This window comes from Scophthalmus maximus, chromosome 16 (genome assembly GCF_022379125.1).
Source record: "Scophthalmus maximus strain ysfricsl-2021 chromosome 16, ASM2237912v1, whole genome shotgun sequence".
NCBI classification, from domain to species: domain Eukaryota; kingdom Metazoa; phylum Chordata; class Actinopteri; order Pleuronectiformes; family Scophthalmidae; genus Scophthalmus; species Scophthalmus maximus.
In genome coordinates, this window is record NC_061530.1 from 5265001 (window position 1) to 5292219 (window position 27219).

The 27219-nt window shown below is 43.1% G+C and overlaps 2 protein-coding genes across 2 annotated transcripts in view; both read left to right on the forward strand.

Annotated features, from left to right (window-relative positions):
- LOC118287549 (ras-related protein Rab-37-like) overlaps positions 1 to 5513 on the forward strand; it is a 16913-nt gene extending 11400 nt beyond the window's left edge. The window contains exons 8-9 of the mRNA XM_035612845.2: positions 218 to 294; positions 2271 to 5513. Of these exons, the coding sequence (XP_035468738.1) occupies positions 218 to 294; positions 2271 to 2376 (183 nt within the window). The 3' untranslated portion in view covers positions 2377 to 5513. The remainder of the gene's footprint in view (positions 1 to 217; positions 295 to 2270) is intronic.
- Positions 5514 to 6563: 1050 nt separating this feature from the next.
- Positions 6564 to 27002, forward strand: slc9a3r1a (SLC9A3 regulator 1a). Its single transcript, XM_035612844.2, has 6 exons — positions 6564 to 7283; positions 20567 to 20737; positions 23337 to 23490; positions 23612 to 23658; positions 25988 to 26083; positions 26196 to 27002. Exons 1-6 carry the CDS (start codon positions 6810 to 6812, stop codon positions 26340 to 26342), a joined length of 1089 nt encoding a protein of 362 aa, XP_035468737.1. The 5' UTR covers positions 6564 to 6809; the 3' UTR covers positions 26343 to 27002.
- Positions 27003 to 27219: the final 217 nt, after the last annotated feature.

The window sequence follows — 27219 nt, forward strand, 5'->3', positions numbered from 1 at the left end:
TATTTTATTGACTACTGCACGAACACAGCTGCTGCGGTTTTTGTCGATGTTAACGTAACAGGCACAATGGACAATGCATTTATTGCACCTAGTATCAGTGCAACATTGGAATGTGGCATGCATTTCATTTGAATGGTACGCTGAATACAACTGCTCAGTGACTAGTTGCTACTAGATAAGTCTGCTCACCGGTGTGTGCTCCTCTTCGTGTCTTCAGGAGTATTCTGTTCCCTTCATGGAGACGAGTGCCATGACCGGAGTCAACGTGGAACTGGCCTTCACTGCTGTGGCCAAGTATGAAACACTGTCACTTGATGTTTTTCTTTTCAAAACTCTCCAGACCACAGCATCTGCATCATCTTCGAGCGCTGCACTACGTTGACTCTAATTGTTCCTTTGCCCATGGCTGCATTTTCATCAGTATGGATCTGATTGTTGTTACATCTGTTTGATGGTGTCTGAATTTGTAATGTCTTTCTTCCTGAGTAGGCCACAGCTGTTCACCATGAAGGCATCCTGTGCCTTATTTGAATGACTGGTGTTCAGTAGTTCAGCAATCACATGATAATCAATTGCTACAAATGGCAGTGGAACCTTTTTCCTTCACTGCATTTAATACATACACCATTAATGCACCACAACACATAAAACACACTTGAGATGAAGCATATTTGATTGATTATGCAATAATTGCAGCGTTGAATAATGCAATAAGTATTACATTGTTAAATAATGTAATGAGTCAGTGCTTTATGTGAAGATTTCCGATACTTCGTCATCTCTTGCAGTTTCAAGAACATTTTTATGATCGTTCTTAACCAATATTATATTAATGTATGTTTCCATTAGATGTAGGGCTGAAACTAACAATTAATTTCATTATCGATTAATCTGTCGATTATTTTCTTGATTAATCGATTAGTTGTTTGGTCGATAAAATGTCATGAAATGGTGAAAAATCGTTTTCCTCAAACCCCAAGATGTCTTCCTTTTTTTTCCACAAACCAAAGATATTTAGTTTATCTTTATAGAGGAGCAAAGAAACCCGAAAATATTCTAATTTAAGAAGCTGAAATCAGAGAATTTAGACTTTCCTTCATTAAAACTACTTGAACCAATTATTCGTTTAAAAATATAGTTGCCGATTAATTTAGTAGTCGATTACTAATCGATTAATCAATAAACTGTTGCAGCTCTGATTACAGGTGAAGGTTATCAAGGGATAAGTTTAATTGGCCAGCAACCAAGTAATCTATAAAGGATTATCTGCACAGGGTATTTGTGAGAACACAAATGCCCTCTTTTGATTAATACTGAAATATATTTTGTTATTTTTAAGTGGTTATTTAAATCCATGCCTATCACCCTGAATTTATTATTTATATATTTCTTTATTTACTAAAGAAATCCCTCAATTTGCATTGGGTAATGCTGTGTTTGTAATTTTTAAGGTGTTTTTAACCTTAAAAATACTACCAGTGTATTTATATATCATATGATTTATTGAATAGGAACCTAAAATATGATTAATTTTCACCTTAAAATATTTATTAAGATTTGGCTAATTCAAAAAATTATACAATACCAATGACCTCATTGATTTCCTTAGATAAAATGATTAATGTAATTGATGTGAAGGATATTCAACAACGAAAAGTAGACATAACTTGTTTATGCTTATGCATTATCTGTTTTAATTTACATGTGAGAGGATTTAGCTATTTTAATGATCTGAATATAATCACAGTTGAGCAAAATTGCCCCATATTTTTTACTGTAATAACCGAATAATATTGACATTGGTCAGGGGGAAACCTCCATTTCACCAGACCTCTAGCGGTCGTTATGTACACGGCCGCTGGAGGTCAGCGATAGACCTGGTAGGTCCGTCAAGTTCGTGTATTTCAATGGATTTGCTTATATTCTGCAAAGTAATCCTGCTAATTCATTGTAATGTAACCTTAACCATAACCATCACCCTTACCTCAACAAGCTCGTCAACCATGTGTTGGTAAAGCAAATAAAGGCCCACAATGCTCTGAGGAGAAAAGTATTTGTGGCGTACCTCCATTCACTGGAGCTAATTTGGGTAGCGGGCGATTTAGCCGTATTAGAGCACATACAACATCGTTTGTCATATAAGTTGGAGGACTTGTTGACACATTAGCCTATATGAGTTGTTTCTTGACAAGTTCACAGATTTCTTATTGGTTAAAATGTTCCACCCATACTGTTCTCTAAACTGCCTGCTGTGTGAATCTGTTCATCAGGGAGCTGAAGCACCGAGCCGTTCAGCACCCCAACGAGCCCAAGTTCCAGATCCATGAATACATTGAAGCACAGAAGGAGAAGTCAGGCTGCTGCAGCTCCTTCTAAATGTCCTCCTCCAACCTCTGTGGGTGAACAGACTGCAGAGTACTGTAGGAGGAAGTCCTGTTAGCTCACTGCTGCTCCCAAAATATGATGCTGCCATTCATCCACGACTAAAAGCCAAAAGTAGAGCAGTGGAAACGGAGTAAGATGAACCAAGCTATAAACCCACAGAATGCGCAATTTTTAGATTGATATTTATCATTATGAGTTACTAAATATTTGAAGAAGATATTATAGGAAAAGTCTACAGTATGGTTTTTGCTTTCTTTATGAGAGAGGGATGAGAAAGGTAAATACAACTTCATAGTTAGAGTGGCTTAGCATACAGAAGGAAGGTAAGAGAACACATCCAGCCTAGATGTCCCATTACCATGTCAGTGGTTGGATTCCCAGCTGGATGGGGCTTTGTTGTAATTTGTTATCATGTCCCTCTCGCCCTGCTCTTGTTTCCTCCTGTCTCTCTCTAGACTGTCAAATCTCAAATCAAGTCAAAAACATAACAAAAGAAGAAAGAAAGCAGGAGCCACATGCACAACTCATAGACTGTCTACAAAGATGAACGATGCGTCTCCACTTCCTCCCACTATACAAAAATTAAGCCGAAATATCCTGTATACGGTTGCTGCCATCTTGCGCTTTTGACATAATTTGGACCCAGACTCTGAGCAGCGGTGATCGTGGTGCAGAGCCAAGGTACCAAGGTCCCGCCGTTACAAGTGAACATTCATCAGTGGGATAGAACTACCTAAATGACAAAAAACATCTTTGAGAAAAAAAAATTCTCATTATAGAACATGCACTTTGACTTTTTAGTTTGGTTCATCTCCCATCCACTAACATGGACGATGTGAGGATTAAGACCTATAATGCAGCCAGCCACCAGGGGGCGCCAAGGTGATTTGGCTTCACTTTTGCGGAGCTGTCGTGTTGTCCATCATCATATACAGTCTATGGTACAAGTTGATTTGTAATTCAAGAGAATTTATGGCATTCTCATATTTCTACCATCAGAATGCTATCTTGTTCACAATGATAACCCTAACATGCGTGTTAAACTGATAAAACAGTTACCGTGTTTACTATCATTAGTTTAGTTTGTTGGTATGCTAACATTTGCTAAATGCAAAGTACTGCTGATGCTGGTAAGGGATCACCCACCACCCCAGTTCATCCCCATGGAACATGAATGTCTGCAAAAAAAAAAAAATGTGGATCATCCATCCAACAGTTTTTGAGACTTTTCACGAGAAAACTGTAAACTGGTGGTGCTAGAGCAACAATCAGGGGTAAATCAGTCAGCTTCATCCTCTGGTGACTATGAATATCTGCACGTATTTTCGTGTTAATTTATCCAATAGTTGTCGAAAAATTTCAGCCTGAACCAAAGTGGTGTGGACTGACCAACAGACATCATTGAGCCATGCTGCTAAGATTGCTAAGGAAATACACCTAGCTACATATGTCAGCGTAGGGTGACTCACTGTATCTTAAAATTTTAAAAATAACAATGTTTGAAATTGTCTTCATCACATTTGCGATTGTTAAACAAAGACAATGTAGGATAGTGAGCTGACGGGTTCAGTCGTATTTTGGACCGAGGTAGGTCAGCTGTTAGCTTCCAGCCATGATGCTAAGCTGTGCTAACTGGTGACTCTAGCTTTAAGGCTATCTGACCTCAGAATAACGCTCAGAAAGAAAGCAGATGAGGCTGTTTGCCCAAATGTCAAACCTTTCCTGTAAGGAAATGTATGCTTTCTTTTTTCTATTTATTCTGCAAGGCGATTTAAAAAAAATAAAAAATTGGTTCGCCATACAAAAGTCACTGACACGTCACATTTGCCGATATTGTTGAGCACCCACACACTGACATACGTCAGCGGAGATCACACCCCCTGCTGAAGCAGCCTGAGGGCAGGCTTACACAAGTTTGGTTCCCCTTTGAAAACCCAACATGGCTGCAACCTTGTGTGTCATGCAATCTGCCAACAGATCCAGACAAAGGCCATACACTTGTGTCGTGGATGCAGTTCATAGCCGATGAACGTGGACCCAAGCCCTGTCTGTGACTAAGTCGGACTGGTTCGTTCTTGAGAAACTCCTCGATAAGTCGGCTGCTGTTGAAAGTTAAATCAAGCTGAGGGACACAGCTGGAAAAAATGCTAACATGGTAAACAATTATGTTTGAGATTGCTGCATAAGACCAAATCTAATATACGTTACTTGATAATGATCTGTGGCTGGATTTCCCATCTTGTCTTTCATTTATAGAAAACACCTATGTATTTGTGAGTGGGTGAACAGATTTTTTTGACAATGTGTTTTTTTGACAAGTTGACTGCATTTGGTTCTGATGGCCTCATTTTGAACTTCAATTTGTATGTTTGCCAGATTGCATGAACCAGATCTGTGTGCCATGCCTCCAGAACATAAAGTATTAAATTCTGTTCATATTTGCATCAAGACTAATGTGGAAATATGAACAATTAATAAGTATATCTGATCAAATTTCAACATCAGGGTTCTCAGGTTTACATTTTCGTTTTGAAATACAATATCAAATACAATGTGTATTTATATGATAGACAATATCTATCATATAATGAATCCACATCGACCTATTAAAGCTGCATTAGGACAAGTAAGAATTTATTTAGAGTTGAGTTCCTGGCAACAATTTAAGTTGAGTTTCTTCATGCTCTTTACTACCTAATGTGTTTTGGTCGCCAACAACTCCTTAGATACATATTAGCTGCTAAAATGCTTTGCTGAGCAGCTCCGTCTATCTGCCAAGTGGCCAAAACATTTACAAAACAATTACTCATCTTACACATGTCCATTTAAACCACTGCATTTTTTAAGCACTGATGATGTCACAACAAAGGCTTTGTGTTGTACTTCCACACAAGCAAGTTTATTAATATCTGTTTGACAACAATATGCAAGGCTCTACTGCAAATATTTGATATTGATTGATTATTGTATGCTCTTTTGTCGGCTTGGGCAGCTCAGGTCTAACACAGGTGAGGATCTAAAATGATCCAGACTGTGGCCATTGGACTTTGTATTCATTGAACAGTTGTTTGTTGTTGTTGTTGATGCGTTCTATATGCTGCATAAATAATAAACTATTTTTAACTGTACACACTGTGTGTGAAGAGTAGTCTCCCTCTTAATGTGTGTGTGTGTGTGTGTGCGCGCGTGTGTGTGCAGAGAGACAGAAGAGAGACGCAGATAGATATCATTCAACTGATAGTTTTTTTTAAATACCTCACTTATAAAACGATCATGAAATGTGTCAACATCATTTAATCTACTATACTATACAGGGACGCTATTATCAAAAAGCCCATAGAGAATTGATAGAAACAATACTTCCTATTTGGACGCCTGGCCTTCAAAATAAAAGCACAAGTATTGAACTACTGAAGATTCAAACTAGTTGATCCATGGCCAGCAAGGGAGCTATTACTTCTGAGGCCATTTATGGTACAGTTAACCTCATTTTGTGGAGGGGATGTAATACGTGGTATCACTATTTTGCTAGATACTATATTCTTTCGCGTGTTGAGAAATTATGTGAAGATATGACCTTTCTTTGCCAAATTCTGCTACAAGAAAGTTAGACTGCTTATTGGGTGAAAAAGTGTCTTTTTTTCATGCAGCATGTGTTGTGGTTAATTATCTTGGACTGAATAGTTATCAAAATTCATAGAGTTGCGACCCTTAATCGATTAAGCGATTAGTAATCGGCTTCTAAATTAATCGCCAACTATATTGACAATCAAGGTTCACGTAGTTTTAATAAAAACAAAACGTCAAAGTTGTCGGATTTCAGCTACTTAAATGTGAATATCATCTGGTTCCAAACTGAATAGCTTTGGAGTGTGGACAAAACAAAACATTTGAGGAAAACGATCGACACGTTTCACCATTTCATGAAATTGTATGGACCAAACAACTAATCGATTAATGGAGAAAATAATCGACAGATTATTCGATGATGAAAATTCTCTCGATGATATTGGTATTGGAAACTGTGTGACTTCAAATTGGGAAAACGTATAGTTGAGGCTACAATCCTGATGATGGCCAGTGAAATTAAATCAGAGCGCTGTTGGGGTTTTATTTTGAAAATCCGAGGACGCCCGGTCATCTCATTGCGGCAGCTTGACGGGCGGCACCTCCGCTGAGGACGGGCCGGTGAGAAGCGGTGAAAGAGAGGATTGCGACACAGCAGTTGAGTTCGCGGGACCGGGAGGAGGGGAGCACTCGGCCGTACTGCAGCGGCAGCAGGAACTTCGCAGAGTGACTCAGTTCAGCGGAAGTAAGCAGGTGTCACTCTCGTCTGGCGTGCTTGTCGCGGAGTTCTGAGCGGCTCGCAAGCAGGCGTCCCAAGTTTTGTCCTTTCTCCCAATCGGCTCCGAAGAGTCATCGACATGTCAAGCCTCCGACCCAGGCTGTGCGTGCTGGAGAGGGGATCCGGCGGCTACGGCTTCCACCTGCACGGCGAGAAGGGCAAGACGGGGCAGTTCATCCGGCTCGTGGAGCCCGACACCCCGGCCGCCGCGGCCGGGCTCTTGGCGGGCGACCGGCTGGCGTTCGTGAACGGCGAGAGCGTGGAGGGCGAGAGCCACCAGCAGGTCGTGGCGCGGATACGGGCCACCGCCGGGGCGCTGGAGCTCGTCGTGGTCGACGCCGACACGGCGGAGCTGCTGAGCAGGCACAGCCTGCAGTGCCGGAAGGAGTTCGTCGCGGAGGGGATCCCCCTGCCCGCCGCCGACAGCCCCGCGGAGCGCGGGGACGCGCGGAGCAACGGCGCGTCCCCGCGGGGGTCCAGCCCGGCGCCGCGCGAGAACGGGGACTCGGCCTCGGACAGGTCGGAGAGACTGAGCGTCAGCTCCGGCACCAAGGTACTGTCCTTCACTGCACACGTCGTATTGTTACATCGTGAAACAGTAACTCGTGTTATAATGTATCCACGTCATTGGTCCTCTTATTGTAGGCTCTGACTCCTGAGCTGTCGGGTCAAAAGGTCAGATGTTGTCCCGTTCACACAATACCGCAAACAATTCTGGAAAATCATTTGAGAAACTTGACCTCAGAGATACATTTTTTCCTTTGCCTGGCCTGTGGGTCAACTATGTGTCACAAAACACTCTCCACGCAGGTTCAACTCACTTTTGTGTCCCATCACTCGAAATACATATTTCATCCACAGACAGTTTCTAAGTTTAGGAGTTTGTTTGTTCATAGAGCGGTTGGCTGATATCAATCTCTCACAGACGTGCTGGTATCTGTGTTTATGTTTGTCAATATCCGCCGATATGAAATCCGTTTATTTTCTTAATTCAAGTTCTATATATATATATATATATATATATATATATATATATTTATTTTATTTTTTTTACTATATTGTTGTTTTTGTGTTTTCTTCTTCTTTTTATTTGTGGTTAGGGTTTATAACAAGGTTTTTGGTTAAACTGTCAAATATGAAGCCTATATTGCATTTTCTTGTCATAAGTGTTTGATTATGACATTGCTTTTTATATATATAATCGGTCAAATGTCAGCATTACACATTTTTTACTCTGTAATATAGGTATCGGCATCAGCCCCCCAAGGAGCCATCTTGGTCAGGCTCTAGCTTTTGGTAAATCCAGCACATTAGATACCTGGTAAATAAAGATAATTTATGTCAGCCGTCCTTATTTAGATTTATATAATCTCACTGTATATGTCAGTATATTGCCCAAATTCACCTATAAAATTGAATATCGAAGTCAGACTAGGCAGTCTCATCCGCCAAAAGAGCGGTGTGCCCCTGGGTCTGATCTGAGGTCGGCGATGCGTGTGAGCTGCAGAGGATTCGTGGTAACTCTTTCCTTACAAAGTGGCCACTTCCAGTTGCCAGTGAAAAGCTGTGGGGTAAGACATAGCGGTGACGCAGCACAGTGAAATGCTCCAGGCCTCGGACTCATTCCCCGTCAAGTTTGGCTTGTTGGATCAGATGCTTTGACAAACCGATGCATGTCAATGAGATCATGAGTCCAGACAGTCTTTCATCGAGTGCTGTACAAAGGCGAATTGAAATATTTTACACTGCTGAATAAGCTTTGCTGATTTTCGTCACAAGAGCTGGATAAGTAATAATACAGATGGTCTGACTTCCTGTCTGAGGCGGTGCACCACATTTAATGCTGGTACACGTTTCTTTCTTTACCTCACCGTAAAAGCCTGTGAAAAAACCTGGCTTTTGTTGTCGGTTATCAAAACAACTTTATGACATCATTCTTTGAAAGGCTTGTAAACCCTGGTTTAAATGTTGTGTAACAGCGATGCCTCATTGTGGAGGTGTTGAGCTGTGTGTTTTATTGGACTTAGGAAAAAAAATGGGATTCTTGTTTATTTACAAATTGACATTTGGAGCTGATCAGTTATAGGGTCAAGGTCAACAAAAGTTTTCCAATATATCTCAAATCTAAAGCTTATATTGATCAGAAAGTAATTCCCCTTCCTTCGATCTCTTATGTGTGGCATCATGAACAACATGCAATGGCGTCAGAAAATGACACCCATGCATTGTTCAAAAATCTGTGGACCCTATCGAACCACAGACAAGACCAAAGGTTGTATACAATGGAAAATAATCCATGATCATCATGACAGCATCATGATTGTCGCTATGAGGTCAGAACATTTTTTGGTGATATGATGTAGTTGTGCATTAACCTTTGCAACCAGTAAGATTAGAGACAGATTAGATTAACCAATCATCCGACATCATATGGTAGAATTTACATCTTGATGATGTCATTTTGAAATGGCATTATTGTAATGTAGAAAAATTATCATTGTCTGATAGATGTGTATACAGTGCAGGCGCAGGGTATGTGTTGCTCCTCCAATGCTTTTCATTTTAATAAGCATTTCTATTCACCTATTGCTGCATGAATATTGCGAGTTGGACACATTGAGATAAAAAGCTGGTTGAGCTAATTCTCCAGTCTGGTGCTGTTAAGCTGACGTATTTGAGATAGCATCAATCAACCGTCCATGAACCAAAAACTATTTGTAAGACGCAAAGAGAACAGTGCACTTGGTGTGCGTGGTCGAAGTCTGGTAAAAAATGAAGCATTTTTAATCCAGCTGCGCATTGTGTGCAAAGAAAACGCTCAAATGAGAAACTTTGAGTGTGAAGCTGTTGGAGTTGAATTGAAAGTCAGCAAAGCAGAAGGCTGCCGTAGAAAGCCGCCATCATCCAATGTTGTTCTTTGCTCACATTGGGAGCATCAACAAAGTCCGGACTGGCACGGTCCACTCTGCACACTGTCAAGCCTCCAGCGTTCGGATCTGTGGCAACATTGAGAGTGGCACTACTCTGGACTTTATTTATGCTGGAAAACACAGGTTAAGCATTGAAGGAAAAGTTTGCTGAGATCAAGAACATGGAGGAGGAGGTTGCGGCCAAAGGAGCCTGTCCTCCAACTCTTATGTCGAACCCGACGTATGTGGTCGTTTTAAAGACCGCAGACCTCCAGCAGTAGTTATATACAAGGCCGCTATAGGTGTGTATTTATATGGATTCCCTTATACTCCGCAAAGTAATCATGCTGATTCTCTGCCATGTCACCCTAACCGTAACCATCGCCCTTACCTTTACCAGTTCATTAACCATGCGTTGGTAAAGCCCACGATGCTCTGACACGAGAAACGTTTTTGTAGCGTAACTACGTCACCGGAGGCGCTATCATAGGAAACGGTTGATGTGGTCAGTATTTACCACATACGACAGAGTTGGTCGTAAGAGTTGGAGGACTTGTTGGGCCAAAGGAGAAGAGCTCAGATTAATATTGCCCCGTTCACGTGTACACATGTAGAAACAAAGCCTGGTCTGATACTGGTCTCTGATACCAGCCCCCCCATGGGATACACTTGAGTGGGCTGCCCAATGATGACGTATATATTGCCCTGCTGAGCGTAAAAATGCTCAAACAATTGTTTCTTTCACATCTTTGCCTGCGTTTAGCCGTGATCACCGACATTTTGTTTCTCTAAATATACCAAAATCACTACGCCGATAGTCTTGACAAAGAGTAGGATACCTAATTCTGAAGAGATTGCTCTTTTTTTTTTTTTCTTCGGGCGGATAAAAAGCACAAAGTGAGCGAGCATGTCATCATATTATGGTAACATCCTGGCCTCCGGCGACCCAGTCCTCCCAACACGCCGAGAACTCTGTTGGTCACCATAGAGACTCCGGACAGCAGACAGAGAAGAGGCTTTGTCGCCAGTGTTTGCATGGGGAGAAAGGCTTCTGGGCCAGGGGAGGAAAGTAGAGAGGGCTCTCACGCCTCAACAAGGAGGCCACCCTGACCCTGAAATGCCTACACCCTCACTTAACACACAGTCTGTGTGTGTGTGTGTGTGTGTGTGTGTGTGTGTGTGTGTGTGTGTGTGTGTGTGTGTGTGTGTGTGTGTGTGTGTGTGTGTGTGTGTGTGTGTGTGTGTGTGTGTGTGTGTGTGTGTGTGTGTGTGTGTGTGTGTGTGTGTGTGTGTGTGTGTGTGTGTGTGTGTGTGTTTGTGTTGTATTGAACGGTTTGTCCTCTACTCATAGATGTGAAAGTGTCAAACAGACGATGAGATAATAGGCCCCTAGACAAATGGTTGTTTAAAGAGCGGAGGCAAAGTTGAATTCGATGAGGTTCTAGACCGAACATGAATAGTTGCTGCCGTTTGACTCCTGCCAATTGATTGCGCTGCTACTTTTTGCTGGTCAAATTTGAATGGACAATCCATCGGTTACTCATGACACAGACTTATAATACTCCACCCCTTTGTCTTACGCCAACACTTCTTAAGACTTTGATCCTCACGCTCAGAGTGAAGGCCGTGGGGCAGCTGTCACTTTTCCAAAGGATCATTTCTTCTTCAGTGTTTCACAACAAGTCTTATCACTCAACAATCAATCTGTCACTTTATTGAGTCAGGAGTAGTGTAAATCATGATTATGGTGATGAGTTTGGTAAATCATGATTATGGTGATGTTACTCAATATGGCTGCACTCGGTTTATGCCGTCGACGTAATATTTCCATTTAAAAACCGACAGATTGGAGTCTGCACTTGTGTAACTTCTTCAGTTCAGTGCAGGAACTGCAACTACTGTGTGTAATATTGCGTGTCGCACGTTACTGAACATTTCTTCACGCATTTTATTGTTTTTAAACTGCTGAAATTAGTTCATTGGTTAATTATTAAATTCGCCTGACAATTACTGGACTTTGCAGGCTTACTCTAGATATTCATATTTCAGTATATTCTTTAGTTTTTTTTATAAAATTGTCACCATGTTCCAAGTAGGACTTTTCTCCCAGAAATAAACCTGTGAATGTTCTTTAGAGGACAGATGTCCCTGTTATTGCTAAATTACCTCCAACTACCCAAGGCAGTTTTGTGCTGTAGTACTGATTTGCCGACATGTACCAATATTGGTACATTTGCAATTGGTAATATCAGTCGATACATCATCTATCCATTCAATTTATCAGTTGATAGGCAGCAAGTTATTAAGTCTGGTCTAAAGTCTGAGTGTTTGTTTAGTGGTTTATGGTTTATTCCATGTTACGCCAAAACCGCACCCATGACTAAGTGGCTGATTTAGGAGCTTGTGCAACAACCTTTTTCCCACTGTTAAACTAACTAATGTGGATTTGGACACGCCCTAAATGCACTTGCGAACGTCCTAGAGGAGCCATGCTGTTTAGACCATGAGCTTAGATCATTAAAATAGACCCCTTTGTATCAGCTGGAGAAAACCAACAATTCAAGGACATCACTGTGGGCCCTGAGAAATAAAAATCTAACTTCAAGTTTCACTTAGCTGCAGTTCTGGAGCTTCCAATCCTCCTTCACCTGCCAGTGCGGATTTCACTTAGGAGGGCTAAGATTTTCACCTTTACGTGCCAGCCCAGCATTTGCTGTCGCATCTGTGACTGTAGCAGCCTTGACGTGAGAGGGTGTATGAAGCTGGATGGTATCGCACACATGCAAACAGCCATAACATACAGATCCATTCAGTTCTACTGTCTAATTGGAAATGAAGTGGTCTCACTTCAGCAGTGATCACATAATAATCATTATTGCAGCGCAGAAAAGGCTCTCAAATGCTTGGACAAATCACTTTCATGCTCAAATACTGCAGTGAGAATGTCCTGCCCTAAAAAATGACCCCGTTTGACAGAAAGATGAAATAAAAAGTGTAGCTTTTTTATTCTTGTTTGTTACCTCAATCTCACATTTTAATTATCTCTAAAATGTCATGATAAACAGTGTCAACACATCTTCACAACTGAACTGAGTTAACTTGTCTTGATTCCCCACATTTTTACCATTGTCTCTTGTCTCGTGTGTGAATCTCACTCATGGACTCGAAACGCAATGATTGGCCGAGTAGCATCGCGCAAGGCGATTGACAATGCAAGCTATTTTTTTCTGTGAGTTTTCCTGGGCTGCCAAACCAGCGCTGTAAAGGCCACAGAGGCCGCTGCTCTTTTCCCAATAGAAACTGCCAGTCATTATCCTTTCCTTTACCACAACTATTCTATAACCTTTAAGCAGGACTTTTTCCTGAAACCTAATCAGACCATGACCGTTCCTTATTGTATGGGCTCCATATTGGCTACCATATCAAATTGGCTCTGGTATGACTCCTATCAGAGGGTAGGTACAAACAACCAACGTGGTCGTACCGGCTGGAGGACTTGTTGACTGCATTTGACAAACAATGACACAAAAAAAATGTTATATAATTTTTCCACGTCACAATTTTTTACATTATTGTGTAAAAATATATGGGCATTTATCCAAAACAAGCTTCATAGAATAGCTGTCGGCATCATCTGACTGAGAACCTCACTCTTTGGGACATATTCTAAAAAAAATACGTACACGGATACAAAATAGCCATCCAGACTTTGCCTTCAAGGACACATAGACCTCCATTTATTTTTCAAATTCCCCTCTGGGGAAAAAATAATCCTATCGGGTTTTTCGCCCTAATTTTTGCACAGATTTGACAGTGAAGTTAAGTAGTCCATTGAACGTCTGCAGAGCCATCACCGATTGTGTCAGGGGCTTTGGGATGACAGGGATTATAATTCCATTTGGTGCATGTAATTAGTGTTAGTGTCTATGAAGCCTCTCGCCCTCTTACAGTCTGAGTGAAGTGATACTACAGTGTATTACAGGGGCAGTGCACTCAAGCTTTGGTCTTAGCCTGCTTCTCCTGTTCAGTCAGCAACTGCTTATTTGAGAATCCAGCACGACCAAAAATAATTAGGTGTTGAAGTACATAGAGACAAGAGGAGAGTGTTTAAATTTGCAATATGTTCTTTCATACCCGATCAATAATAACAACAAAAAAAGAAAGATTCAGTGAACCACAGTATCCATTTACAGCTGCTTATCTGGGCCCGTGTCGTGGTGGCAGGAGGGATGCCCAGATGTTCCTCTTCCCAGCCACACCACCCAGCTCCTCCTTGGGAAGCCTAAGTTTTTCCGTATTGCGTCGGGTCTTCCGAGGGGACAGCCGCTGGGAAGACCTGGACTCCGTCAAGTACTAAAGATGCTTAACTGAGATCCCTCGGTATCAGCGTTAACAGTGAATGTTTTCTCCTGATGGTATTTAAGCAAAACTGCCACTGGCAAGATTCTGATGCTTGGCTTACGTTAGGACGTTAGGATGGGTGGATTCCCCATATTACACTCCACCAAGCTCGATTTTACATCTTAACAAACATTTGCCCATAGTCCTATCACCTCCCTGTTGTGCTTTTACTCACAATCCATCGTTGATGAGACGCTCAGCTCGGTGTCCACAGCATAAAATATGAAATTAGCGTAAGACATAGACTTTGGAGTGGGTGGAAAAGAAGGTTGGAAAGAAGTGTATGAATCTTAAACTCATTTCATATTTTGTGGGCAGGTACCATCTCTATAACCACACACACACACACACACGTGCGCGCACACAGCAGGTTCCTGTGTCAGCAGACGATTTGTATGCAGTTCGGGTGGAAGAGACCACTTCCTGTCCTCATAGCTAGTTGCTATAGTACCGTAGTTACATTGTTTGTCTTCTGTCAGTTGATGATAACCACAATGCTACACGTACAGTGGCAGTCCTGCTGTATGTAGTGTGTCTTTGATTATGTCAGCTATTGTCTTCCTCAGGCAATAAACACAAAGTTAAATCTTATCATCTTAATCAGGCGGACATTCATTTCTGTACGAAGGGTTTGGACAGACTGGACGTCACACAACAAAATTCAAATGACTGTTCTCTCTCTCAGACAAACCTGTTTGTGTGGTCCTAACATAAACAGCTCCGTCTGTAGACATGGTACCGTCCTCCCGGATATCTTTTAAATCTTTACAGCATGTTTTGTGGTATAGCCTGTGTACCCTTTGAGATGGTTATATAAGTTTTCATATCAAGCAGTTCAGTGTTTCTAACCCTCAGTTCAAGGTCCGACCAACAAGTCAGTCCTCATTAGACCAGGTTGGGAGCACAGGGTCTGATGTTTAACTACTGCGAGCTGTAAAACCATTAACCTTTGATATTCAGCTGGCCTAGGGAATGTTTGCCGTTGCTGCCCCGCTGCCTCTTGTGCCGTCAAACTCAAACTAGGCGAAAGCTGCAGTCACACCATGGCTCTTGACGGCAGATCACAAATCCAATGCCGTTTCTATGGCGGTACATGTGGTAAGTGTCACCCACCGGTTTTCACTTTTAAAAACACCTCACTCCTGCTGCGTTAATAAGTGGCGTCCACACTCAAGGCTCTGAAACTGGAACTTTCTTTGCGTTGGACGCAGACTCCCACAGTCCGGCCCTGATTGCGTTTCATCAATACCCTTCCATGATTTACATACTCCTATCATGTGACCCTTTTGCTGAAACAAAAAATAGGCCCCAGCCTTGACTACAGCCAGCGAATGCAACACGCACTTTGCGTAGTTGACTACAAAAAGTCAGTGGTCTTCAGGTTTTTTTTTACCATTGTTGTTCCTTGTTTTTTTAATATTTTCTCAGTAGACAACTTGCTTCCTCTTTACACCAGCAAGTTCATGACCAGTATAGGGTTAGTAAATGGTCATGTGATATGCAAACATGTTAGTGTGGCTGGAGATTATTTCTGATATGGTGCAAAAACGGTCATCTGGACAGAAATCATTTTCATTGGCAAGATTTAAATGTTGCTATTTGTAGCCCGTGTTTTTTAATTTCTCAGTTTATTTTCAAATTCACATATACCACAGATGAGGTTTACTGGCAGCTCTCACTGTTACAATTCATGTCCTTGCGGTAGGTTTGTGGTAGTCAAAGCTACATTCTCCCTTTGCGTAGTGGTCTTTAACACATTTTTTGTTCTTTTTTAGACCACGTAGAAATCAATCAGTCTCTGTTACTTAGAATACAAAAGTAGTAGACAATGAAATTGCTCGCTGAGTGCAAAGTGTCCACTCCCAAAGTGAAGGAACGACTAGCTCGAGCATCGGCAGACAGTAGAGTCAGTTGAGGCCGCGTTGCCGTTGACGGACTGAGCACTTCCCTCTCCACTCTTTAGATCTTTCACCAGACCTGACAGTCAGTCAGAGCATGTGGCCATCAGACCTACAATGCCTTGCTTGTTTGTGAACTACAGTCAGCATTTCTCAACATGTAACAAGTCTGCATTATATGTGATGCTCACTGTCAGTGGCTGCGACTGGGAAAAGTTCCTTTTCTCAAATATGAAAAACCAAACCGAGGTCAGGGCAGAAGGCCATCGTTATTAATAAATAACATTTATTAGACAAGTTAACACGCCTCTGGGTTTGTGTCAAAACTCTGGATACCACTAGTCAACATGGTAAGAATAAGTAGGCGCAACCTACGCTGTTGGCATCATTGTTAGCCAGTCACAAACCCACATATAGAAATATTTCGGTTGGACTTGGGGTGTCATAAGACACGTCATTATCTCAGACGTTTATCTGCAGGAGAGGATTGCTTTAGCAATAAACACCGAAAAATGGTGTGCGGAAGAGACTCTCTGCTGGACTTCACCCCGTGGTGTCATTATCATACAGCTTTCGCCGCAGTTTGTGTGTGTGTGTGTGTGTGTGTGTGTGTGTGTGTGTGTGTGTGTGTGTGTGTGTGTGTGTGTGTGTGTGTGTGTGTGTGTGTGTGTGTGTGTGTGTGTGTGTGTGTGTGTGTGTGTGTGTGTGTGTGTGTGTGTGTGTGTGTGTGTGTGTGTGTGTGTGTGTGTGTGTGTGTCTCTCTCTGCTGACACTGTGGTTTTCCTGTGCATACTGAAGAATCACAAGGTTTTCAAATGTGTGGTGCATTGAAATAGACACTCTTAAAAACGAGACAAAAACTATCATGTTCATTTTGTTAATGTGCCTATACTTTTCTCATGATTGTTGCATGACCATCTCTGTGGTACAGGAATTACCCGTATTTACTCCGTAAAAAGCACCACTGTCTTTTCGCACTGAGGCTAAATGAAAAGAAAGCACAGGACAAAAGGCTGCACAGCATCGGCACAGAGACACCTGCTGGCTGGCTTATTAAAGGGAGTCTCTGGTGAATGATATTTCAGCTCTGCCAGTAGATCGGATTATCGCGACTCGTCTCACTCCTCACTGAGGAACCGTATACTTTCTAGGCAGATATTGTCCCACAGTTTTCAATCTGACCGTCCTTCCTGAGCTGCTCTGGCTCCTTCCATTATCCCTCTGCCACCGCCCTGCTGGGTGCTGTCACAACGCCCGGGCCTTGGTGCTCTAGGACTCTCTGAGCCCAGGCTGACGAAAGCAACATACTTTATGGGAGAGAGTGAAAACTGACCAGCAACACGTGTTAACCGGAAACCAGAGATACAGACCTACCTGAGCATCAGTCCCAAGGAGAGAAAGAGGGAATTAAGTGATGCTGGTGGCGTAATAGGGAGAGTTAGGTGTGGGAGGTATCTCTAATATATTCTATGTATCATGGCTTGTTGCACATGGGATGTATTAAATGACTATCGCGAATACCGCGACAACAAATTGACGTCAATTTTTGTTAAGGCGCCGGCACAAGACTTGATTTAATGTTTGAAATTGTCCCAATAGAAACCATTGAAGAACATAATTAAGATTAAAGAATGTTTTAATACAGACATAGGTTGCAGGGACTACTAGAATCATCACACTGGTGTGATTGTGTGCATCGAAGGGTTAAATTGTGCATTTATGGAGTCCTTTAGAGGACATTTAAAAATATCGCGATATGTATTGTGCAGCGCGCTATAACAAAAATACATTGCCATATTATTTATCGGCCATATCGCCCAGCCCTAAGGAGAATTATGGAGGTGGGAATCAAAGGTTCCTGTATCCTGTGTTTTCTTACAGTGCTACTTCAGATAACAGAGAAGCAAAGCTAAAGTATAAGTGAGAGAGCCCCTCGGCCGCAGGCCGACTCTCTGCTCCCCTTTGTGAATGGATTAAGTGGTGCTCGTTCACCCTACATGATGGGCACAAATACTCTTCAGCAGCCAAGAAGTGCGTGTTAGATCAGCTGTCTGAACTCGTCTTTAATGATGGTGGAGTTAGAATTGGTTCATCATCCAGCGCACAAAAAAAATGACTCACGAGCGATGTATGTGATTTGACACGCGCAGATATTAAGCATCGCACACAGATTGAAATCCCTTGAGTCTAAATTTACTAGGATAGTAATCCTTATAGCCCAGGATGTCATGAAAAATAGACTGCATTATAGGGTTGATGACATACAACCTTTATTAGATAATAAATCCGGGATGGAAACTGAGTCAGCAAAACAGATTAGCGTGTTGGCTCTCGTCCTGCCAACAGTATCCTACCTACGTGAAACTCCAACCTGGCGAATCCAGGCTCCCTAAGAGCTCGTGAATCATTTTTTTGTGCGCTTGATTAATGAACCAATTCTAACTCCATATTAATGGACCGCCGGGGGGCAGCGGATCAACTTGCAAACAGGACACTGACAAATCGTTTACGTCTTTTAAAGATGAACATGTTTTAGTCAACATTGCGAGATTAGAATTAATTTTGAGTAGTGTTTCTGGTCATCTGGTGAAATGTAATACAAATATTTACTCTGCGTTTTTAGCTCTATTTGGTCTCCACCAAGTCTTGAAACACGTTCATCCAACCAGTTGCTAACATTGTGTTTCTGCTGCTTGTTGCTGGGAAGGTACAGAGCAGTGTTATCCAGCGAGAGCCAACACGAAGATCTTAAAGATGCTTAAGAAAAAGGTGAGGCGAGCTGCAGAGTCAGGTGATCGCTTTCCGTGGCTCGTCACTACTGGTGAGAGTACACGCCTCCGCTTGTCGTAATAAGAAAACGGCAGCGCACAGCATTCCAGTGCACTTTGCACCTCAGCTGTCATATCATCCTTATCGTCGTCATTAACAGCCAGGGGCGGCGTGGGTTTTGTCATAAACGCGTTACTCCGTCCAAAGGTTTGCCCAAGACTCCCTGGAGCGCGCTGCCCCACCCGGGATGGCTCCGGCAATCATCAACGACCCTGATTTCACATTAACCGCTGGCTCAATGTATAATCCACTTTGTGAGGCGGAGGGCGCCTGCCCGGCGTGAAGGCTGAGGTTGCAGTGACAGATCTTGAACGGTCACCCGGCGGAGAATCATTTACAGAGATGCCGCTGATAGCTGTGGTCTTATCGGGTTACGGAAATACAACAAAATGGGGGGGAAGGGGGAACGAGGCGTTCAGGTGTCCACTGTGCTGTTACTGCACGTCAGCTCTAAAAGGGTTCAGAGGCAGTTTTTTTTTTTTTTGCATTGATATGGAAGCCAATTTTTTGCTAGGTAATGAAAAAGAGGGAACAATAGGAACGGGGGTAGCCGAGCGGACCCACTCTGTGATAGGAACCCATGCAACAATCATTTCCACCCGAGTCCCGTGATGAAGATGAAGCCTGTGACGTCAGTGCAGCAGCGCTCCTACTGCACGTGTGATTTCATGTTGAATGGTTCGATGAATGCCCAGGTCTTTCGCCCGCACGCGGTTAGACATTTATCCATGGCACTGGCCACAGAAAGATAAGATATGTCTGATATACTGCAGGCCCGTGTGTATAGTCCGTAAATAGAGAAGTTACATGGTGACGTACATGCCTTGTCATTTAGATCAAACATCTAACGATTATATTTATGTGGAATCTCAGACTGACGTACAGTGCGCCACGTTTGGGAACGTGCTTCAGTGGATAAGTCCGATGTCAACAGCACCAAACTGTAAATGGAACTTTTCATCACAAATGGTCGCATGGTTATAGAGCGCTCTCTCTCTCTCTCTCTCTCTCTCTCTCTCTCTCTCTCTCTCTTGACTGTTGGTTTGTTGTCCTGTGTTTCACTCTGCCATTTAAAAATCATTAAGTCCCAAGTGTCTGACACTTACCTTATATTAACAGCTATTAGACCTGCTGTCGTTACAGTTATGTAAGACTATGAGTTGAAGGTTAAGGAAGGTGTCCGGAAAAGAAGACAAGTGGAAGACAAGTTTTGACTTCTTCAGCCAAATGTATGAGATAAGTTCAAATGAAGACACGGCAGTCATTTGTAATGTCTGTAATATTTTTAAATTCCGTAGACTTGAAATGTCTCCAGTTTCACTTCAAGTCAAATTTTGTTTACAGAGCCCAATATCACAGATCGCACACTTACAGTACCTCATCTTATGATTGCTACTTCTTCATTTTTACGTGATCTTGCCAAAAAAAACACACCATTTTGCATCAACATCCTAATTTTGAAGGACTACTTCAGGGTTTTGACTTTGTATATTGTATTTTTCACATTCCTCATAGTTTTGACTTGCTATGGGTGTCAATTTTTTCTCTCCCCCCCCCAATCATTTTCCATCAAATGTTAAAGTGCCTCTTTAGAAAGTCTGAAACCTCGGCAGGCCAAAGTGACGACGGACAAAGACCTGGCTTTGATCAGCTACACTTATGAAGCTGATGCTCTTACGCAATAATGTGACCGTTTCATGCAAAGAGCCGTTCACGCAAAAAGTGTTTACACCTTGAAGTGAACTTTCATGCTAATTTTCTCCTGGTGTTTTTTTTCTTGTGTGTGTGTGTGTGTGCAGGATGAGAGAGGTGGGCCGCGGCCTCGCCTCTGTCAACTGGGGAAGGGAGCCAACGGCTACGGCTTCAACCTGCACAGCGAGAAGTCCAAACCGGGCCAGTTCATCAGAGCCGTGGATGACGACTCCCCGGCTCAAAGGGCCGGCCTTAAGCCACAGGACAAGATCATCCAGGTACACAACGCGCACGCTCATCCCCTCACACGGTTGCGTTGTGTTTTGATTAACACTGTGTCGAGTGTGTGTGTGTGTGTGTGTGTGTGTGTGTGTGTGTGTGTGTCTGTGCGTGTGCGTGTGCGTGTGTGTGGTTTATTTTGTTTGTTTGTGCATCAGCCGTAATCCTCTTACGCCCAGCTGAAGCTGAAAGTGTTAGGAGATGGAGCGCGAATCTAACGGGAGTGTGCATATGTTTTTTGTGTGGGTATCTGCTCCTGGGTGTGTGACGACAAGGCCGTTTGGCCAGGAAGAACATGGCTGGCTCAGAGTTAATCCACTTACTGTTTCTGCGGGCTGAGTGACCGTCTGCATGGCCTCTCACATGCAGGGCAGCAGAGGCGATACGGCAACTGTTGTTGACATAAACGGAGGTGGTGTAATCCTGTGTGTGTACAGTATTCACACGGACATGCAGGCTGTAAACGGGACATGGTACAGGCTCAAGAGGAGGATTTTTTTTGTGTGTGTGTGTGTGTGTGGGGGGGTCAGAATGCCGGGAATGTGCTGAATTTCTTGGAGAGGTTACGGCCCAGTCAATTGAGAGGAATATACACCGTAGCAGCGTGTTCTGCAGCAGTGTGGGAGCTGGTGAGACAGAGACGTTCCTGACGGTGTTCCCAGCTCCGCTCTTCCTCCCACAGGAATTCCTGCGTCACTTATCTCCCTGGTTGCGTGATTAGTCCCGGGAGTACGCTCGCTGCACCACGCCCAGTCAAAAGATGGTGTTGCCAAACATTTTTCCAGGGCTGGTACCATTACTCTTCTGTCGTCACTGAGGCCCTTGCGTGTCCTTCCATTCATCATCACTTTTATCTTTATGTATAAATATCACGATGAATCACTCCAGGTTCGCCCCGCCGTTCTGTGCGCGAGTGACCATCATGAACCACATTGAAGTAACGGGAATGTCTCCACCAGTGAAAGCATACATTCCACCGGCTGACAGGGTGATATGGAATCAATTCTTGTTGGAAATAGTGTCTGATATTTTGAGACTGCTGTGGAAATATGTTTTGAACATTTACCATAACATCTTCATCTAAGGAATATATCAGCCGCAGCTGCAGCCGTGAGCACTAATCCGTGAACCTCGGTTAAATTCACACACACACACACACACACACACACACACACACACACACACACACACACACACACAATCACACACTCAGGGCCTGAGCCTCTGACAGCAGGTTAACTGCTTCGTTTGCACTGTCACGCAGGGTGTGTCGATCCTGATACGGGTGTGGTGCAGTACAAATGTTCCAACACAGCCTCTATAACACAGTCGTCATGTGAGGAGAAACAACACACGCTCACTGCTGAGTATCTGCAACAGCACATTGTGCGGTGTTTCCCCTAGCATTGAATTGAAAAGTCCAATAAAACAAATGTAAAATATATATTTTACATATAATGCCAAACAGAAGAAATTGAAGGTCACTTTCCCTATACGCCTTATTCCTCATTCCCGTGGGCTCCTGTATAAAAGATTGTGGATAGAACTTAACGTGATTTGTGAAACCTAACCCTAACCCCCTAAAAAATTCAACCCCCAATACAAAGTAAACCTAGGGTAAACACTGTTGTGTTCATATGCTATGGTGTGAAGTCCAGTGGAATAATGGTAGACACATTAAATATTATATCGATGTTAAAAGATGCATACAACATTTAATACTTGGATATTGTAGGAATAGAATTCAGGGCTTGAAATGTACATGTTTTTTATAGCATGAATAATAAAAGATTTGTTATTTTTGGTGTTTTTATTTTTATGCAATGAAGAAGGCTATTTAACACTGTGCAGGATTTTTGCCAACCACCATACTGTACCACTGTGCCACCTCACAGCATGAAGGTTCAGCAGGAAGGGCCTTTCTGTTCTCCCCCTATCTGCGTGGGTTCTCTCCGGGTTCTCCAGCTTCCTCCCACAATCCAAACATGCACATTGGGATTAGGTGGATTGGAGACTCTAAATTGACCATAGGTGTGAATGTGAGTGTGAATGTTTGTGTCTGTGTCGGCCCTGCGATGGGCTGGCGACCTGTCCAGGGTGAGCCCCGCCTCGCCCCAGTGTCAGCTGGGATTGGCTCCAAAAAATACTCGGGTCGATGGTTCATTATGAAACTGTACCGGGTCAGAGGTCATCAGCTGAGCAGGCGGTCCCGCACAGTGTCTTGGGCACTTAGAGCTGGATCAGATGTTAACAGCAGGTATGAACATGGTCAGTGTGATGGTTGAAGATGAGCATAAAGAACTCTTATTTTTTTTAAAAAAGAAGAGTTGGGAGCTGAATTAAATGGTAAATGGTTGTTGTATTAGTATTTTTTCTTCCACCATTAATAACTTTAATTTTTGGGTGTGTGTGTTGTAGGCATCAGTTTAGATTTGTCATAAACAAAATAATAAATTATTTGATATTCATCTGAGGGACTTCCACATCCACAAACATATGACTTGAAAGTCAACATATTTGTTGTTTGGTTTCTTTTTTCCCCCTTCCCTTTCTTTCCTCCTCTCTCCTCACCTTCGCCCCCCTCCCCTCCTCTCTCAGGTCAACGGTGTGTCTGTGATCGGGATGCAGCACTCAGAGGTGGTCGCAGCCATCAAGGCCGGAGGAGACCAGACCCGACTGCTGGTGGTCGACGCCGAGACTGACGAGTTCTTTAGGAGATGCAACGTCCTGCCACTAGAGGAACACGTGTCTGGTAACACACACAAACACCCACCCACACACACACACACACACACACACACACAATGTCTGGAACGTCAAAGATGAACTGCACAGCGGATAGAAATGGATTTCTGATTGACTTTCCACTGCAGGACCCCTTCCTGAGCCAGGGTCAGAGAGAGCATCAGAGGACGAAGAGGTGAGGACTACTGCACGTGCACACACACACACACACACACACACACACACACACACACACACACACACACACACACCTGCTCTCTGACATACAGTGGCATGGAAAAGCCCTGCTGATCCTCTCCGGACGTTCCCGGTAACAGATTAAGACTTCTGGACAAACTCCGCCACACATCTACAATCTGACTGATAACATTTTAGAAAAGCTGATACTGAGAACCTGTGGCAGAAGCATTCAGTTTGTCTGTTTATCTCTTTAGTGCAGAGCAGCGATTAACTGTAAACCAAAGCTGCGTCCCATGTTATTTTGAAATACTGAACAATTATCATTTTGTTTGGCAAGTTCCATCTTCTAGCACATTTAATATACAAAGGCAAATACTGCATGAAATGGTGAAATGCAAGTTAAAAGGATGGAAACATTAAAATCAAATCAAAAGAAGGGAAAAAAAAGATGGGGTGAATATGAGAGTGTGAGTAACGGAACACTTGCTCCTTGCTGTGGACTTGGTGATGGTCCACGAGATGAAGATCTGAGACGATCAAGGAAAGAAATTCACAGTGACAAAGTCAAGAGTTTTATAGACTAATGCAGATGACAACTGAAATCTGATATTGCGTATGATAATATTGGGTTATTGAGCACAGACTTGTTCTATAATACAGGTTACGAAGCAGAGCAGTCAGTGAGCTCAGGTTTTTTTGCTCTTTGTGGCTCTGTTGATGCCAGGCAATGAAATAATTCTCATCAAATTAGCATTCTTACTCATATAACCCATAGCTCTATATATATATATATATACATACACACTTTTTTTTTTTAAATTTCATGATATTGGTGTAGACAGCAAGATCACATGCAGCCCGATATGATGAGTGATGATAATTGGCTGGTTGATAAAGGGCTAGTGCAGCATGGGCCATCATACCCTGTCAAATGTAGGTAAAAAAAAACATGTTTACTACAATTCCCATAATGCAACTAATTTGCTCCTTTTGTTAGATTCTTGTTACCCTCCATGTGCAATGCCCTCAGTTTGCAACACACACACACACATCATTGTAATGTCATCGTCGGGGTTATTTCCTCGGCGTGCAGGGCCACAGAGGAACATGACACTCTGGTTTCTAGACGTTTCTGAGTGACGGTCTCCGCGGTGTGTGAAATCAGTGGAATGCCCCTTTAATTACCAGTCCGTGTGGTGTGACGTTCCACAGGCACCGCAGGGGGAGATTATCAAAAGTAAACAGTCTTCTGTAGGAGGGAGTAGTAACCCTCCCCCCCTCACCTCTCCACACACACACACACACACACACACACACACACACACACACACACACACACACACACACACACACACACAAACAAACACTGACAACATGGTGAAAGTGCATTGGCCCCTCCGGTGACATTGTGGCTGACCCTTCGCCATGGCAACGGGAGCTCAGCGCTGTGCATTTCCCTCCCTCCCTCTCTCTCCCTCTCTCTCTCTCTCTCTCCCCCTCGCTCTCGTCTGTGTCCTGGAGGATCATGGGATTGAAGGGGCTTTAACTCCGGTTGGCGAGATGGGGATTATGCAAATTAGACGACTAACGAGCGCAGTTCACACACACACACACTCGCACATGAGGCCGCAGCGGGAACAATCTCTTATTGACCAGCAATTACATAACGCTCAGCATAAACAATCCTATCGACCCCTGACCTTAAGTGTGTGTGTGTGTGTGTGTGTGTGTGTGTGTGTGTGTGTGTGTGTGTGTGTGTGTGTGTGTGTGTGTGTGTGTGTGTGTGTGTGTGTGTGTGTGTGTGTGTGTGTGTGTGTGTGTGTGTGTGTGTGTGTGTGTGTGTGTGTGTGTGTGTGTGTGTGTGTGTGTATACACTCCTCCCTGTGTGTTATCAGTGGGCCATACAAGCAGATGGGTCTGATCTACCCCCTTGTACAGACGCTGAGAAACATTCCCACAACCGATTCAATTCATCTTCAACAACCTGTGGCACTTGAACCCGTGGTTCATGTTTGAGAAGAGCAGCTGCTCGTGTGTCGGAGTCCAGTTTCAATCGTACATGAAGTTAATCACACAGAGAAGACGGGCAAAAAAAAGGTTTTTTCACTGGTTTCCCCTCCCGAGCACAGATTATTGCTGAAACTGAGCCACGGCTATGAGAAGTGAGCCGCACACCTCAGGCTACTGACAGCAGGGTTCTACTGACCTCTGCTGGACAGGAGAAGGAATTAGTTAAAAGGTCAAAGTGGTGAAGTCAGAATTTTTTCATGGGAAAAGTTCTTTTAGAAAAAGTACATGACAGGTTTAAACTCTTATCTCATCAGGCATCAGCAGTGATGAAGCCTCACGCGTCGAGATCGTCCAGCGCCTCCTCCGACGCCTTGCTGCCGGCGGAAACTACCGGCTCCCCTCCTCCAGGGGTACAGTGGTCTTTTAACATCTGGAAAAAATGTTCCAAAAGTCCAGTTCCAAAAGTCCTGTACTGTTGTATTGTCGTGTATTGACTGTGAACTTGTCTGTGTGTGTGTCCAGGCTGAGAGAGCCCCGGAGGCGGCTGGCAGCCTGGGTCTGAGCATGTCGCTGGCTCAGGCCCGAGAACGAGCCCATCAGAAACGATCGGCCAAGAAAGCCCCGCCCATGGACTGGAGCAAGAGGAACGAACTGTTCAGCAACTTATAAATATCGCCGTCGCCGCCGCCATCATCATGTTTATGACTCGTCTGTGGCGAATCCAGAGAGATAATCAGCCTCTGCGTTCGCTCCGGACTCAGCTTTTACGTCGCCGCGCTGTGAATGAAAGACACAGATTTTCTTTTTTAGAGCATTTTTAAACTCCGATGTTTAAACAGTGTTATTTTAATGATTCTGCCGTTTTAATTTAGGGCTCTGCCACTTTTTGAAAATATCAGCGTCATACACAGGAACGAATGTTAATATATGAAGAGGAATGTTTGTGCGAGAAAGAATATTAATGTACAGTTTCTCATATAAAAAAAACACATCAGGAATAATGGTACACAGGGATTAATAATTATTAGCAGATTTTTTGAGACGAGATTTGAAATCTACACTTGACATGAATGTCACTGTCTGCAATCAGCAACTAGAATTAAAGTACACATGTTTTCTCTGCTCATGGTGAATACTGAGAAACTGAATAACCGTTCCATCACCTGGTGTCTGAGGCCTGAAGATGACTAAGGGGACTGCATAGTCTTTAGAATCACGAAAGCCCCAGTCATCTTTCTCCTCCGGGGATATCTGTCATCATGTTATGTGAATTAAAAAAAAAAATTTCACTTGTACATACATGAATAAATGATTTAAGAGCAAAAACTATATTTTGTGTGCGACTCGAGGTGAAGTGAAGCTGCCTTGGTTCTGATGAAATCTCTGGGATGTAAAGTCGCTCTGATTCGTCATCGGCACATGGGACATTTACCATATGAGTATATGAAAACCTTCAGGTTGAGATACAGATGTCGGCTCTATTATATTTGAGCGCCGACAAATGTAACATTCGGATCAAATTTAACTCAGCATGTTTTTGTAATGT

Bases quoted from the DNA above. Each gene is read 5' to 3' on its own strand.
- slc9a3r1a (XM_035612844.2), top strand. From the start codon at position 6,810: ATGTCAAGCCTCCGACCCAGGCTGTGCGTGCTGGAGAGGGGATCCGGC. The intron at 7,284-20,566 runs GTACTGTCCTTC...GTGTGTGTGCAG, and splicing joins GCGTCAGCTCCGGCACCAAG to GATGAGAGAGGTGGGCCGCG. The intron at 23,659-25,987 runs GTGAGGACTACT...TTATCTCATCAG, and splicing joins GAGCATCAGAGGACGAAGAG to GCATCAGCAGTGATGAAGCC.